General features: G+C 42.6%; 1 protein-coding gene across 2 annotated transcripts in view; it reads right to left on the minus strand.

Annotated features, from left to right (window-relative positions):
• Nucleotides 1–2,937: 2,937 nt before the first annotated feature.
• The window catches only part of ETS1 (ETS proto-oncogene 1, transcription factor), a 120,463-nt gene continuing 105,401 nt past the window's right edge, over nucleotides 2,938–17,999 (minus strand). Inside the window, exons 7-8 of one of the 2 annotated variants that reach the window (XM_081037656.1) lie at nucleotides 5,230–5,348; nucleotides 2,938–4,234 (exon numbers count right to left, since the gene is read on the minus strand). In XM_081037656.1, the coding sequence (XP_080893782.1) occupies nucleotides 4,019–4,234; nucleotides 5,230–5,348 (335 nt within the window). In that variant the 3' untranslated portion in view covers nucleotides 2,938–4,018. The remainder of the gene's footprint in view (nucleotides 4,235–5,229; nucleotides 5,349–17,999) is intronic. The other variant, XM_081037655.1, reaches the window with a different exon arrangement.

Genomic DNA, 17,999 nt, shown 5'->3' on the forward strand with positions numbered 1-17,999 from the left:
AGCCAAGGAGATGGATGTGATGGGTACAAATTGGCATAGAGAAAGATTATATCAGAAGAAACAAGAATACCATTCCTGTTCAGAGCATTTGAAAGACGTTCAACTGTCTCTGTTAATATCAGGAAATTTACCTACTTGAAATGAGATGTTTACCTGCTGAGTCACTAAATTTATTTTTCACGTGGCTCTTAGTCCTTCAGAAGGACTAAGAAAATGAGGTGTGATAAGGCCAGGGACATTCCACAAAGGATGACACTGTACACGCAATAATTGGAATGTGAGATCATACTTCCTCATATTCCTACTGTAGTTCTCAATTTATTGGGAAATCTTTATCTGAAAAGGTCCAGAGATAGTGAGATCACCAAGACGGAGGTACATTCCTTCCTGTGCTTGTCTCTAGTTGGTTAATTTGTCCCGCTTTCACACACGAACCAGACAGGAAAGAATGGAGCCAAACCCACATCATTATGAATGAATTTCTTTGTTTTTAATCTCACACAGTTTAAAATACAATATGAAATCAGGCTACAGTATATAAAAAACTCTCCAGCAAAATGATGTGCCAGCATCAGCTACTAAAATAAACAAACAAAAACTCCCCCATAAGAAATTTTATTTTGCATTTAAAAAAAACACATAGACACCTACATCGCTACATCTCTAAGCTACCTCAGTTCTGATTTTTAAAAAGCACCTGCTTTTCCTTTTTTTTTCATCTTGCTTTTAAATTTTCAGCTTTTTAAAAAATATAAATTATATGAAAATACAAGTTGGAAAATAGTCAAACACAATATAATCTTTTTTACTACTATATTTCTCAGCTTAAAAAAAGTATTCTTAAAAAAAGTTCAATAACTGAGGCAGTATTCCTGATAGAGATAATTTCATTTTAATATATATATTTTATATATGTATATGTATACATATATTTATGGTTCCTTGAAAGTTCTTTGGAATGTAGATAAGAGTTCAACACATTTATATAGACCCCAACAGAGAAAGCAGCATGCACAGCATGACTAGAAGAGAGAAGGTGTAATTTCCACCATGAAGATTAGGCAGGTTAATGCTCTAAAACCCAGAGTGTTCATCTCCAAAGTGAGGAAAAGCACATCTGATCATGGAATGCTACCGCCAATCCCCATCACCACAAAACCAGGGCTCTGTGCAGGGAAGTCCCCAACCCCTGAACGGAGAAGGGAACAAAAGTAACTGAACCCTACAGCCAAAACTGATATGGGTTAAGGCATCTCCAGGGAACTAAGGGTTTCCCCCAGCTAAACCAGATTTGCCCATCCTTCCTCTGAAGCTAACATGTGTTTTTAAAAAGTATAAATGCAACAATTCTGCTGCATTTCCAGTGTATAAACCACCCACCATTCTTCCTGGGATGGTCTCTGGCCTTTGGACAGAAGGATAAAAAGCATCTGGCCAGATCAACAAAGCTGTCTTATCTAATAAACTATCTATAAATACTGAAAACGGTGGACCTAGAGAGAAAAGCATCTGAGCGAGCAAGCGGGTTGAGGAGCATGACGACATACTTTCTTATATCTTATCTGCTACGAAATTATTGCAGGAGTTAGACACACTCACACAAGAGGAGTTTTTGGCATAAATGTAATAGGAAAGCTGGATGAGTTGAGAAAGTGATTTATGCCTGGTTGCAAACAGCAAGCCATGACTGATGCCCAGCCTTGGTTCTACTCTCACCCACTACCGAAATGTGGAAAAGACTTAACCTCGATAACCCAAGCAGTATCTCAGCTGCAGTTTTGCATGTCTGTGCATACATACACACACACACACACACACACACACACACACATACACACACACCTGCCAGTGCCCAACAAAGATCACATAATCAAAGAAAAAACAATGTAGTCCAACAGTTCCGCCTAACACTCCCTGAGCAGTTCCTAAAATATTTCGAGAGCTTCATTAAGGCACCTGGATTTGGAAGAAGGTCAAAATACACAACTGGGCTAATTCTGCCTTGCTTTCCAAGTGGACTCTCTGATTTATTAGTATGAGGAAACTCATGAATCACAGAGCTAAGTTCCTGATAATTAGGGTCTACAAAAGGACCTGGGAATTGACAATCCACTTTCTTGAAGACACACTAGAAAGTTGTTAATACTTTCAATTTCTCAGCTAGATCCTAAGAAAGGCTAGCCCTGAGAAGCCCATCTTAAGTGTTTCTTCACCTCTCTCACTGAAGTCTATAAAGCCATCCCACTGTTGTTGTCTTTTGTTAATGGGGGATCCATATAGTAGGGGAATGCTGATTGGAACTTTTCCTCACTAGTTAGATGTTGATTCCCCTACTCCAAATCCCATCTTTAGATTACCCTCCACAACTTCCTCATTGATTAAGTTTGCAGTTAAATTATAGGGGAACCAAAAATATATTCAAATCTCATGGACCACCCTAGTTTCTTCATTCAAGCTTCTCATCTTATGTGTTTCCTTTGCCTTCAAGTCATTACTCTCTTCTGCAATTACTAGCCTTCATTCACCTGTGCCACGATAATGGACCCATGCACAAGGCCCTAACAGTGGCTACACTATTCACTTTGCATGCACGTCTCACCTGACATCTGACTCAGCTAGCAGTTCTTCAAAGGAAAGCCTTGCATTTCTCCTCCCAAGTCGGCCAAGCCACACTTTATTTCTATGCTCCCTTAATTTCCATTGTTCCTAAAACCCAGTGAGTCTAAATGGCTTTATCAGACACTTAACTCATGTCATGTCTGCAGTTACTCTTGCACTCACCAAGCAGAAACCTGTATATTTCTCTCTACTGAATAACAGGGAGGGGGGAAGCAAAAAATGTGGGATGCTGGGAAAATAAGACACAAAGGAGAAAGTGTAGAGTGTTAGTTTGGAATCACATGCATTCAGGACTTATTTCTTAAGACCTGAGGGGTAATGCCCATGCACACAGCTTTTATTCCAAGTCATTGTTACAGGTATAGAACCAATAAAGAACCAAGTCAATTTTCCTGCTTTGATCTCCTTTCCATGACTTCAACAGTGCTCCTACATTTGCTGTGGTCCAAAACCAGGGCTGAAAAATACATTCAGTTCAATGACTTAATACTTCTTAGCTCAACATTAAGTCTAAACCCTAAGAATCCACAAATACGTAGAGGGGTGTGATGATAAATTTTGTAAATTATAGATGAAATTTACACACACAGTTCCCTTGTACCCAAATCAGCATTATTTTTTCCTTCATATATAAGCCACAGGAATTTGGGATCCCCAATCTCAGTGACAGCATTTTGCATTTCCAGTGGGGTCTATATAAACAGTTTTCTTTCACTATGACAGAATCCTTAGCCGGCAAATAAAAACAAACTTGCATGATACTGCAATACTGAGACCACCTTAGAGCTTAAGACGATTTGTAAGAAAAAAAAAATACTGGCACAAAATTTAATAAAATAAATTTTAACACAGAAACAGTTTTGGCCCCTCCCCACTGAAGTCCATCTTTGTTTTAAAAGTAGAGTAAAAGGTAAAGAGTCCTTGGGTTTTAGTGCAGCCCTTCCCCCACCCCCAAACAAAATGTTCTATCCCATTTCCCTCTTTTTTGGCTGACCAGACCTAAAACAAGCAAATGAATTGCCTTTCATCAGTCACATGACTCCTAATGTCTCAATTTCTTTCGCTAATAGATCCATAACTTGAGACACAATTTTTCCATGGATGATTTTAAAAAACGATTGGACGCTTGAGCCAGATTCTTCAAGCTTCTAAGACCCTTCTCTCTGTCCTGAACATTTGCTCAAGAATTTCTTGTCCCACCCACCCACCATTCCTGGCTCTCTGTTTCCAACCATATACAAGTGATTATAGCTGCAGCTCACTTAGCTCCCACCCCTGAATGTAAAAAATGAGTTCTGGAAAATTAAAAATAGAACAACAATTAAAAATTAAGAGTCCAACCGACGTGGTTGTCCTTTGAAATGTCTCAGGGGAGTCTCCCCAGCCCCTTTAATGTCTGTCACTCATCAGCATCGGGCTTGACATCCAGCATGGCATGGAGTTCCTCGGGCGTGTATCCCAGGAGGCTCTGCAGGTCACACACAAAGCGGTAAACGTAGCGTTTACCCGCTGTCTTGTGGATGATGTTTTTGTCATAATAGTAGCGAAGGCCGCGGCTCAGTTTCTCATAATTCATCTTAGGTTTGTTTTTCCTTTTTCCCCATCTCCTGGCCACCTGAAATTTAAAAAGGAAGGAAGGAAGGAAGGAAGGAAGAAGGAAGGAAGGAAGGAAGGAAGGAAGGAAGGAAGGAAGGAAGGAAGGAAGGAAGGAAGGAAGGAAGGAAAAAGAAAAAAGGAGGGGTAAAAATCTATAAAATGATCCAGTATACATGTTTACATGCCTATACCTACCCATGGTGACCCATGATGTTTAAGGAAGACAAGAGACTCACGGACATAGAAAATACTTTTCTGACCTATCTCTTCTGAATTCCAGTTTTCAAGGGTTGGAAAAAACGGCAGTGAAGTTGATTCTCTAAGCTGATGAAAACACAGTGACCCTGAATTTCTGTGTAGTGGACTTAAAGTATCTGATATTGAAAATAAGAAAGCAACACTCTAGACTCTCTTTTGTCCTTATATTATTAAGAGAATGTCCCTGCTTCTAAAGCATGAAATCTCATGTGAGGAAGTGGAGGACTAAGCTGTAATCATACCTGTCTTCCACCAACAGGAAGCAGTTCTGGGGCACCTACCTTCTCACATCTGCCAGAATAGAACAGCAAAGGTGTCTCTCTTCTTCATTTTTTTTTTTTAAATCCTCACAATTGGGCATGGCACAGAGCAACCACTCAATAAGGATTTGTTGGATAAGAGAATGAATTAATGAATAAATTGTACCAATCTTCCAAGGCCTCTTGAATTGTCTGACCCCTTTCAGATTCACAGAGCCAAGAAAAGTGCTAAGTAAGAGAAAGCAACTCATATTTATGAAGAGCTCTTATGTGCCTGACATCTTCTGATCCTGGCAAACAAATGAGCATCATAGATATTTTCTCTAATTTTCAAATGATGGAACTAAAGCTCAGATAGGCTGCGTAACTTGCTAGAGGTCACACAAGTAGCAAGTGGCAGAACTGAGATTTGAATCCTAGAAAATATTACCACACTCACACAACCCCTTTCTAGAGTTCTCTCTAACAAAGTACTCTCAAGTCACTCCTATCTTACCTCATCTGGGTCAGAAAGCTTGAATTCCCAGCCATCTCCTGTCCAGCTGATAAATGACTGACAGGATTTATCAGTGAGTAATTCCAGAAGAAACTGCCACAGCTGGATCGGTCCACTGCCTGGAAACACAAAGGATTGTGAATCATTACACCCGATGCTCAGTATTCTGGGCAACTAATTCCAGGATACAGTACTCTCTCTTCCCTCCTCTCTTAGTCCATCTAGCCAGAGAACAAGGAAAGCAACACAGAGAATAAATGCTGGAAGAGGCGCTATGAGCTCGAGCAGACTGAAAAGGTGAAGAAGTTCCTACCAAAAGAAAAAAAAAAAAAGCACTTAAGACAATATGTCAAATTGCCTAATGTTGATTGGTTTAAGGGTTGGTCCATTTTTATTGCTAAGCAAACTGCAGAAAGAATATACTGACTCTATCCTCTGAAATATTCTAAGGTAGCATAATCTTTTGTGCCTTCAAAAACTAACTCACTTTGCCTTAAGAAGTAATAAAGGTATTAACTGAAGAATGTCTTTGCCAGTTCTAATCAGAAGTCAAACCTCATAAGCACTCCTCTACATAGGGAGACTTTGGCCCCTGGTTTGCAAGGGAGATCACTATCCTAGGCTTATATAATTAGCTGTGTCATTAATATTCCTCTCCTGTCCTCCCATGACACGTATAGGCAAGCACCCAAACTAAGAAAGGAATGCATCATGACTGAGCAACTGACTGGCCACCCAGGAAATCTTCAGAGGTCAGGTAAGGACTGTCTCAAATTCTTTACAGATTCAGTATATTCTAATACACACACACACACACACACACACACACACACACACACACACACTCTATTACTTTCTTGTCTTAGCCATCAACACTGCCAAGATCTTAGTTCTGGAAGGCCTGGCATACTCTGATAGTCAATTTATCTTATGCTAACAGATTCATGCAACATAGGTTTTCCTTTCTATTCAGAAATGACAATTCTGCCAGTGATTCCTATCTGCCTTATGGGAGTAGCCGGGGAGACAAATATGGGTTCAACCGTCCATGCTGCTTATTCCATGTCTGCACTGTGCCTTACAACACCATCTCAGAAGCAATCTGGACAGAGTAGGACTGGGAAAGATCCAGTCCATGTAGATGAAGGGAGCCTTGGATACTCTTAACTCATACAGGACCATTTGACTTTTTAAGGCTCTAATCCTTAACCTGAGTTTCAAATTTGTCTGATTCAAAGTAAATGGAGATTCAACAGGAAACCAGCTTTAGGTTGGTTCTCTCTCAATCTAAAAACAAAATATCCATTATCATCTATCAGGGAAATCTCTTGTTCTATCTTATACTTCCACCAGGCATGTTAACAGATATCATGTTGCATACTCCTAAAATCCATTGCCCACTCCTCTCTATAAATGAAGCACAGTGGTCTCACTGTTTCCATCCTGTTGGTGTGAAAAAAGGTGCTCAGAAGAGTCATGTGACTTTGCTCCAAGACACAGTTAGAAAACGGTGGTTCTGCGTCTAGTGTCCAGGTCTTCAGCCTCCGAGCACAGGGCAACCTCGACAGACACCTATGAGGAAACAGTGACGGGTGTGCATTGTCATCTGACCGCCAAGGAAGTGTTCCTTCAGTAACTGCTTCCTAGAGGTGGTTTCCAGGGCTCTTCCTCTGCACAACCCAAGCTAAAAATGGAAAATGAAATATTGCTACCTCACCTCATCCTTCTAAGAATGCACCCTGAGCTCTTTAAAACCATCTTGCAAGAAATACCCTACACATATTCTAGAATAAAATGATTCAGTGAATGCCTACAAAACAAATTAACATGCGCAAAAACAGACCTGAGTGCAACACTGGTTTAGCCTTATCCTCCTCGGTTCTCCCCCGCCCTTGTTAAAAAAAACCACTGGGTGTTTAGACACATCTGCAGGTTTCTTAGAAGTTGAGTTAAAGTCACTAGCTACTACTCCCTGCCTGGGCTCACAGGACTAAACAGGACATCATATGGGGATTCCATTGAGAAGCCGCCCTCATGGGTAGAAGGAATAAGAAAATAAATCTCTATTAAGAAATGCTATGGAATTTCTGGTGGCAAAAGGAAAGAAATAAAAAGAAAAGAAAAGGCACCTGCAAGTCCCTTGTGACATAATAGATTTCCGGATGAAGGGCAAAAACAGGACCCCTGAGCAGTGACACACAGAGAAAAACCAACTACCCCCATATTATGTAAATGAACTCTGGAGTTTGTAGTTCTCTTTTGAGTCAGGCTCACAAATGTTCGCGAGTGCTATGATCTATTGCACACTTACTATGCACTAGACACTGTGCTGATACGTATACACTTCTCGTTTATTCCTCACTGTAACTCCACGGAGTAGATGTTAGTTGTTCTTACCATTTTACAGCAGGGAAAACTGGTAAGTGTACCACTGTGTGGTGGGTGTCCACTGGCCTTGGTCAAGGCCATTCCTATTAGAAGTGGAATGGAACCCAGGCAGGCTGACCCCCAAATTCTTCAGCTCAATACTACATTGCCCCTCGACAAGACCAACCCAGAGGCTGGCATCTAAACTGCCTGTCTGGTCACACTAATCCAAGGGATAAAGGAACCTGTCTTTTAAAAAACATCTCCTCTTCCTCAACTCTCACAGCAGCCACAGGACACTGGACGGACAGTGGTTCTCCCAACTCTCTGACAGCTAATGACCTCGGTGTTCACCTCCACAAGTGACATTTCCAGTGCAATTAGTCAAGTCTCCTCTTGGTAGCTGTTAGGCTATGTCACTTCATTATTTCATTATTGCTCCCTCCCACTATTTACCTTAAAACCTCTCTCATACTATTTATTTTAAAATCCCTTTGGGGAATAGGGGGCTAGTGATACCACGCTGAGGAAAGGGAAGGAAATATTGGGCTTCTACCCGGCAAGTCCCAGAGAGAAGGACCCAGGAGCACACACACCACAGTCTCCTGCCCTTGAGACTGGGCAGCTATAATGTAGAGAAGGGGACTTCAGTTCATGTCACTGGAGCCAGCTCATAGAGGAAGGGATTTCAGACAGAGTGACTGTTGTTTTTCCTGCCAGCGCCATTTCCCGAATTGAAATGTCCAAGTCACAGGCTCCATCTGCTCTGCGCCAGCCTTTCTCTGTATATTTGACCCCTGAGGTCTGTGTGTGTATGTGGTCGAAGGGCAGGGTGAGTCCCTGTCTGCAGGGGCTATTTTTTTTTCCTTCTCATTGTGAGTTTACCTTTGTTCATAAAGAACATCACACTGTGAAAATCGGCAACTGGGAGCCCAGGCTCTAGAATACGATGCTCTCTAACTCTTGTCTTCTAAAGGGAAGAGGGAGCATAAATAGGAAAAGCAGATACCTAAGGAAAGCTCAGGAATTAGATGGGAAGGAACGTCTCTGGTTAGCTTCACAATAGGAAAGTCAAAACAGTGGTGACGTCAGCTCAAGTCTCCTTCCCCCAATTCTTGAAGAAAAATCCTATGAGCCCACCCAGAGCTAACATGCACACCGTGCTCTGCTTTCATCCGGGGCTTTCTGAAAGTCGCTGTTTACCCTTGAGAAAGCCCACGTTATCATACCAAATGAAAGGAATCTATGATTCCTCCAGAAGAGTCCTCTCTAGTACCTTTGTGCTGACTCCTAAACTGCAAACAGGAAGGACACAGAATTCTTCTCACCGCAAGAATTCTGGGTCCAGGAAGGGCTCCTTCCCTGGCTGGACTAGTGAAGGGTCTAACACAGGAACCTGTTTCCACAACAATGTGTCACCCTCACTTCAGGTCTGGGAGGGGCATTCAGGGCCATCTGGAAGCCCATAGCTTGCAGGTAGCTCTGGGGTTGGAATGCACACTAATTACGTACATCTCCCAGAAACATCCAAGTCTAACGCCACGGGAACACCTTATGCCCTAGACTTACAGAACACTGGACATGGCTAGCATTCCCAGCTACAGGCTCTCCCGGAGGATTTGCTTCTGTATTGCTTAGTGCAGGTCTGCCCCAGTCCCCAAGGCTACAGGACTTCTTCTCTTGCCCTTGCTCACATCCGAAAATTGTAAATACATCCTAAAGTTGTAAAGCCTGTTCCTCCATTCTCCCTGCACCTCCTCTCACGCCTGGGCCCAACCCCATCCACCCACCCAACTGGACTGTGGTCCCAGTGACCTTTGTCCCAGGGAGCAGAAAATGGTACTAAGAATAGTGCCAGTCATGGGAAAGGGGAGCTCACATACTAAATGTGACTCACAATGCTGTCCCTGTCTGGGGGCCCCAAGGCAGTCAACGGCGGCCTTCACCATGCTGCCCTGGGTGTCACACATCAGGAATCTGGTGGCATCACTGGGAAACTATGCTTCTCAAGTCGAAGCTCTGAGCCACAGCAACAGAGGGGTCCCTGTTAGAATGAAGTCTCTCTCCCAAGAAGTGGTGGGGGAGGGTACCACACACATTCACACCCACCCAACTCTCTGGGCCTCCACACCCCTGCAGTCTGCTCCCTCCACCTCCGTCACTGGCAGTGTAGCAAGGGGGATTTCCTCTGACTGCTTTGTTCTTCTCAGCTTCTGGGTAAGAAGAAAATTCTTAGTACAACATTGACAATCCTGATTTGAAGAACTTGATACAACTTCAGAAGAAGAAATATCAGGTGGGTACGTGGAGGGCCAGCAGAATAAATGTCATGAGTATGTTTCCCTCCAGATGGGGCACTCAAGGCACTTCAAAAATCCAAGGCTACAATCTCTCTCTCTTTTTTAAGGCAAAGCTTCAAGTAACTTCCTACTCATTTTGGTTTTGTTTCAAGTCCCTTCTCCTTGTCTAGTAACTGGGAGGTCTGCCAATCTATCTCAATGAGGGTTAGTTATTAAAAATCCCCTGCTTTTTTGCTTCCTTATTCTGAGTATAACAAGTGAGCGACTTAAATATGTATATAGCACTGGGCTAGGACAAAATTTTAGTGAGGTGCTCCCTTGATAATAATCCTTTCCACTTGGCAATTTGTCAGTACCTTTCCTCTCCTTTTCAAGGCACAGGGGTTGCCTGCCTATGTCAATGAATTCAGGGTGGGGCTTCAGTTTTTCCTTTTCTTTTCAACTGCAAGTTTTCCTCAGTCCTCTGTGCCCTACTGCGAGGCTCACACAGAAGGGCTGACTTCCATACAGATGGAGGTCAGCTGAGGGCAGTCACCCTCATTGTGGTTTACTTACAAGAGCAACCTGATGGTTTGCTCAATGTCTACCCCCCGTCACTAGAAGATATGCTCCAAGGGCAGGAACTAGGTTCTTTCACTGCTGGAATCCAAGGCTTAGAATAGTGCTCACCAACAAACACTAACCATCAAAAAGCTATTTGCTGTTGAAGGACTCTAGTTATCAGCTCCCTGCGAGCATGGACTGTATCTTTCCGATCCCTCTTTTCTCAGGGCCAGGTATGGTATCTGCTCCCTGATAGGTGCTCAACAAACATTTACTGAATTGTACTACAAAAACAATCCTCCTCGGAAGAAAGGCGTAAGGATGTAAAAAGCTACCCAAACTGCTTCTATCTCTAACTATATTTGGGACCAAACTGTATGGGTGACTCCCAAGCTATGTTTCATCAACATGTTCCCCAAAATAAAAACGACCACACCTCCTGTCCTTTGGGGATTAATTTGCTACTTTGAGAAGCTAATCTCTTTAGCTTGACTCTAAAAGTCAAATCAAATACCTCAGTGTGGGCAGGACACCACATTTATTTTAACCTATGAAACTCTCATGGTTGGTCACCCTTGCAACAGGGCTGACTTTGCCCTAATAGCACACATCTGCCAGGTGTTCCTAAAACAGACGAACGAGCTTGACTGGCCCCTCCCTTCCACCCAGGTGTCTCTACCCACAGCCAAACGATGATGGCAAAAACAGAACACTCAAATCCAGAAATGACCCATCTGTTCATAAGTGTATCTTTCTTTCATACTACAGTAGGAGCTCCCACCTCTGGCGGTGGAGTGGGTGACCCCAGAATCTAAGCATCACCCCCTTTCTGTCTACTCCCTTCCAAAATATCATTCACAAGAAATTCCAAAATCTCTCTATTTCCATTAAGTCTTTATTAAATGAAGTTTAATGACAAACAAAACATCCCGACAGTTTCTTGCCTGTGGACCAAACTCAACCTGAAGTTGCACAAGTGTGCTGCCTAAGAATGAAAAAATTCAAGAGATCATATTGATGGATTGTTTGACAACCAAAGCACTAGGAAGATTTTTAAAAGAAAAGGAAGGGTATGGGCTGCTTGATATTGTGGCTTAGCTTTGTGCGCCTATACGTCCCTTTTCCTATCTCTTCTGAGTTACCTTTGCCCCCATCCCGACCCAATCTCATCTCATCTCGAACATGATCCATGTAAGGTACAGTCTATAACAAGCCACCACGGCCATGGTTTAATCAAATCACTGTTAAGTCAATATGTTTTCTACCTATGTTCCTTTATCATCAATGGCTAGTAACTCAAGGGAAGCCATTGGGGATGTAAGTTCTAATAATTCAACTCAGAATCACAAAAAAACATTCTAACAGGTGCCTGAAAGACACGTGAACATAACAAAAGACGATACCTTCATGAACTTGCATTTATTTAAATGTTGAAATAGCCAGTATCTAACAAGGGAAACAAGTTAGAAAACATCTCTCCAATCAATTAAAACCAGCCTTTGATGTCAACTCCATGTTGCTGACAGGTGAGACCAAAAGAAAGGAAGAAAGTATTAAAAATAATAATGAAACATGTCAAGCAATGGAGGACTGATGACAGCAGACAGTATCCTAAAAGATTAAAACAGATATCTGCCTGTGGGAAAGGCTAACACAGGGAGTCAAGGGTCCAGGGCTTTGATCCCAATTCCTCCCTGATTCACTGTGCAATCTTAGGCAACTCATTTAACCTCTCTGGGCTTTAGTTTTTCCATGCCTAAAATGTAAATAGTAATCCCTGCTCCTTCTCACTTTATAATAAATTGGGAACAGCATAAAATACAACAATAAAATAACAGAAAAAATACTTTTTAAAGCAGACTTTTCAAAGAAAGATAAGAAAAAAAAGATGGAATTGAAAAGAAAATAGCAAAAGCACTAGATAAAATTCAATTATTCTTTCAAGAATTAAATGGGCCTTTTATATGGCAACTTTGAAGTAGGAGAAAGTTGGAGGCAAAAAAAAAAAAAAAGATGAAAGTATATAAATGTAAAATGCTTTCAATATCGTAGAGGAGAATACCAGTGAAGATTTTTTAAAGTTAGGGATAACTCTGTGAAGAAGTGCTTGCTCTAATTCAAAGTAGGTAGGCACAAAAAGATAGAGCAGATGCAAGCTGCTTTGCAAGTGAAAGTAGCACAGACATTTATGGTTTGGGGAAATCTTCGCCACAGACAGACATAGATCCTCTTTCCCCTGGTGCACTTTTTTCCCTAATCGTTTATGCTCCTCACCAAGCATGCTCTACCTAATTATTATGGAGGACTAACCTAGAGAGTTCAGCAGCGTTGCCCACAAAAGTCAGTAGTTTGGCCCGACGTAGATCCCATCAGCATTAACTGAAGGTGAAACAGAAAGTCTTGTCTAGCCATCAGTGTCTAAGACAGGCTGGGCAGCAAGCCCAGTTGGCTCGCCATAGGCCGGCTGGGCTGCCCACCTGGGACAGACGTAAGTGAGGCTCATTGGGAGTCAGCGTTGGGCCTGAGAATATGACAGTTATACACTGTAGTGTATGGAGAAAAGACCCTTGTTTTTGCCCGGGCTCCTCACACCTGCATGTGTTCAAGTACACATGTGTGGGGGTGGCTGTAGGAGAAAGGAGATTGCTCCTCTCTTAAAGGGACAGCCTATATTCAAATGCTGCTGCCTCTTTCCTATAAACTCAACAGCTCTGTCTAACCATACTCAACCTACCACTCAGACACAGACTTGGAAAGCGAGCCGGTGACGCTCAAGTCAGGAAGTGGGTTTCCTTAGAGTTTTTCCTCCTGATGTCTTCTAGGTAACCGATTCTTTTAAGAACTCACTAGAAATGGGTTTGGTTTGGATTTGAGGGTATATGGTAAGAATTTTGTCAGATACTAAGGAAATGCTTTTTTCTAACCAATGTAAATGCCTAAAGAAAATGTCTTCCTAAGTATCTAGATAACAAGAAGAAAGATGTTTTCACTAACGAGGATTAAAAAATAAGACTTGAGAAATCCAAAGTCAGTGCCTTTTCCTCAGTAGATTCTCAATGCAATCTCTGGAATTTATTTTATCTGAGGGGTAAAGTCTCCCCTGCATCTCAAAGATGATAGAATGACTGCTTAAGCATCTTACAATTCCTGGGGAGATGAACTAAATCCTAGTGATCATTTGAGAACTGAAGTTTTAAAGCATTTATCCAGCAAATAATTTCTGACCACCCCTCAAATGTCAGGCATTGCAGCCAGATTGGGTTGAATAACAAAATAGAATATTAACAACAGCATGGCCGTCACAGAAGAAACACTATTTTTTTCCACCTTACTATGAGGAGCTGAAAATGTCCTAATTTACACTTTTAAAGAAGACAGGACTGAGAACCTACCATTGAGGGGCCTTCACAAGAAACCATACCCACCTCGGCTCTGAAGGTCAAACACCTCCACATAGCTATGCCCTATGAGCACCTTTCCAACAAAACAAGTCCCATCCACGTTTCAGAGTTTAAACTTTCACATTCACTCACCTTAGGAGAACTTTCACTCTCATTATCTCTCAGGGAGACGTGAGTCACACATAAGACAATGCAGTTGGTTAGTCATAGTCAACAATATACTGATCTCTGAAGCCTATAATGGGCCACCAAGAGCACTGGGATTGACCGTGGTCTTGAGTCCTGATGTACAACTAGCCAGATAGAAAAGCTATGCTAGCCTATCTGAAAACCCACATTTATCAGTCAGGTCTGATGTGGGGGTCACACAATCTAAGGCAGCCATGACAGCGTGCTGCTCAGGTTGCTTGCTGTAGGTAGCATAACTGAGTAGATCCACCATGTCCCCACCAAGACCCCACTTCCTAAGAGCTGCTCCAGCCAGGGATTGAGCCTGGTGGGGACACAAGGCCCTTCCTGTGAGACGGGAGCTTCTCGATTGGGCAACTGTGGAGGATTCCCCATCAGCCTGGCCAAAACTTTCTTGGAATTGAGCTGCAGTTGGAGGCTCTTCCCACCCAAATCTGCTCCTTCCCTCTCTCCTTTTACAGGTAACAGACCTGCAGCATGGTCTGAAGGATCCCATGCCTTCTCTTGCTCTCTCCCACTTTGTCCTTCACAAATGTCCCCACCCTCTGTAATAAATTTATTGCAAGTCTAATCACGTCTTGACATCTGCTTCTCTGCAGACCCAAACAAATACACTACTAATATTGAATATTTTCCTGCTGACTGTCTCACATTGTGAAAATCTTGGAAAGACATCTTCTTTTTATGCTGTGTGACTTTGGGTTAGACCCGTTTCCTCCTCTGAACTTCAATTCCCTCATTTGTACAATGACAATAACAGAACCTTCCTCATGTGACTGTTGGTGACAGATTAAAAAAAAAAAATTAATGTTTGTGAAAGAGTCTAGCACACAGCAGGAATTTAACACCCACGTGGGTTGAGCTGAATGGCTAAAGTGACCTATCTGATATTAAATATCTGCTGTGCCCCAAGACACTGCCAGCAATTACTGGAATTCTGTAAGTAAAATATATTGTGTCCTGACTTTACGGAGTGTAGAATTATATTGGAAAGACAAAAAGTTTGGAGAATAATATATAACAGTGGTCACACTGTTATATTCTATAGCACCTATAGAACACTTCCTATGTACCAGCATTATTGTGGGTGCTTCCCATTAATTTCATTCTTACAACAAGCCTATGAGATAGGAAGTATTATTATTACTATTTTGCAGATGAGAAAACTGAAGCAAAAAGATGTTAGCTGATCCAAAATCATACAGCTGGTCAGTGGCAAAGCCAGGACACATTCAGGCTGACTGGCTCTCGAGTCCATGCTCTTATCTCCTATACGATATAGGCCCTGAAATGTGACCAGGGGCTAAACAGCATGGGGTGACCGCCCTCTCGTGTTTTAACCTGGACGAAAATCTGAAGGCATACCCAAGGGACAAACCACAGCGGATAAGTATGCAACCTGCAGGCGTCACATGAAAGCCACTTTAGGAAGAATGGCAGGTGTATAGCTTATCTTGAATCGACTCTCTATACTGAGGAACCACTGCTCATTCTCCAGAGCAGCCAAGACCATCCAGGGAAAACAGAGATGTGCCCAGGGGCAAAAGCAGCAGGACCCTCCTGGACATCTGGCAGGACCTTTCCCACGGGGAGCCATGGGGAGTCTCCAAGGCCTGATGTTAAAGGGAGCGAAGCAAGGACCCATGTGAATGCCTCAGCAGCGTCCTGGCTGAATTTTGCTCAGTGGAAACATTTTACTTCAAAGACAAAAAGGTGGAGCTTCAAACTGGAGACAGAGTAGAATTCTAGAACAATCACTCCAATTCCATCATTTGTAGCTAGATCTTGTTTAAAAAAAAAGTATGAGCCTCAGAGACTCCTTTACAACAGGCAGGGGGGCTGTACTCAGAAAAGATGGGGAAACTTGTGAGATTCCTGACACCCAAAGTCCAGGCTCCCAGTGAGCCTCAGAGAGTTGTACATAGCACCAGGGTTTGAGATAGACGTTGTGGGATATAAATGGGTCTCTCCCGCCCCAAAGCCAGCTTACAAGGTATTCCTGTAGCTGAAACAAGACACTCAGTGGTGGCTTTCAAAGGCCACAGATGGAAACAGGGAACCTCCACTTTCCACATTTTTGAAACACATTTAGGAAAAAATAAAAATAATAGTGAGGCGAAATATTCCTACCACATGATCTTTTTCTACAGGTGGCACATGATTATGAAAAACTGTCACAAGGTGAATCAGTTAGGAGGCAGTAGTGAAACTGCTCTGCAGGCAACAGAAAGGGGCTTCTCCTCCCATCCAGCTCAGATGTTCCCAGTTTACTTCCCTCATGCTCCAAAGTGGTTTCCAATCAGTCTCACCACTAAGCAGTATGTCAACCCATTACTCCAGTGAAATTCCCAAATCCATTCCATGCCCCACCATAGCGCCTACACAGCACAGAGGATCAGAATCCCTCCAGGTCCTGAGATGCTGGCTGGCAGCAAGGCTCCACTTGGGCTGAGGGGGTCTTTCTGGCTTCCTGTAACCCGCTATTAATAATAAGCACACAGGGGCCTCGGAGCCAGAAAGAGGAAGACATTTTCTGCTGTTGCCTTTCTCATTTTGAAGCTCTCTTCCTCTTGTCCATGCAGGCGCTGCCCAAGGATGTGTTACACTGAGACTGTGATGGCTTCCTACAAGCCCTCCAACCAGCTCCAGCTTTGCCTGGCCCACCTCAGGGCCCCTATAAAAGCTACTGCACACACTGGGCACCAGAGTCCTATGCTGACATCAACAAGTTTGTTCTTCTCAACTTAGGTCAATTCAAACTGCCTTATGCCGACAGCATTTATATGGAGACTATATTCCAGAACTTGGCTCAAGAAATAAACCCCCAAATTAAAAAGTTCTGCACTGTTCCTAATAACATAGCCACTTGGGTTTAAAATTTTTAAAAATCTGTACAAAGTCACACTGCAGTACTAATTTGCTTTGGTGACCCCTCTCCTCTTCCTTATCAGCAATGCAGGCTCATGGCCAAAGCTTCCTCAGTTATCGTTTGTGCCCCAGTACATTGAGATTATTTTGCAATCCAGTTTTCCCTCACAAAACTATGATCTCAGGTTTTATTCTGAATTGAAAGGCTTTGAAGCACTTGCTTTTATAGTAAAGTTGTTTATTTTCGAGAACATGTTTCAGCAGTAGCTTTGCGTTACTGACCCCTAAAACTCAACTGCAAGCCAGAACTCCCAGGTTCTGCCCTTAGAGGGACTTACTTATTGTTTGACTTAGACTGGTTCTAGTGGACTTTTGAAATGGGAAAAAGATTATTTATTTCAAGCCTGAAGCAATCTGAGAGGACCTACAAGAGAATGTGTGGGGCTTCTTTTTCTACAAGACTAATTCCATTTTTCTGTGATATCTCACCCCAAAATATTTGGAAGCTGACTTTAGGATTGTCCCCAAGTTAGCCGTTAGGAAACAGAGACTACCGTAGTCACAAGTCAGCACAGCACTATAAAACAATTACATTATAGTTAATGAATGGCTTTGGGTTTAGTTTTTTTCAGGCTCCAGGATAAAAAAAAGAGACCCAAACCCCTTCATTCACAGTTGCAACTCGAAGGGTCAGGATACACCTGGATAGTGACAAGAGCATTCCCACTAGGCTGGCTCAATGACAATCACAGAAGTGATAGGAATGGATTCCTTATCCGTGGCAATGGGTGGCAATGTCTGGCAATCCAGGATAAAGTTGGATAGAGGTGATTTACAGACCAATAACTCTGGACTGAAGCCAAAGGCTAGCCCTGTCCTCATCCCCCATTCCCCTCACTCATTCATATACATACTATGTTAATGAGTGGCCAGCACGAGACAAGGCTCCAGGGAGGCAACTGAGATAACCAATTAGTATTGTCATTCCTTAACATAGGGAAAGATTTTGTATGCAAGTGACACATCTTGCACTTAACATTCAATTCAGGAGTTACCTTCTGTGCAGACTGCAATTAGGTGGTCTTGAATAAGTCATTTTTTT

Source organism: Rhinolophus hipposideros, assembly GCF_964194185.1.
Source record: "Rhinolophus hipposideros genome assembly, chromosome: 24".
Taxonomy (NCBI): Eukaryota; Metazoa; Chordata; class Mammalia; order Chiroptera; family Rhinolophidae; genus Rhinolophus; species Rhinolophus hipposideros.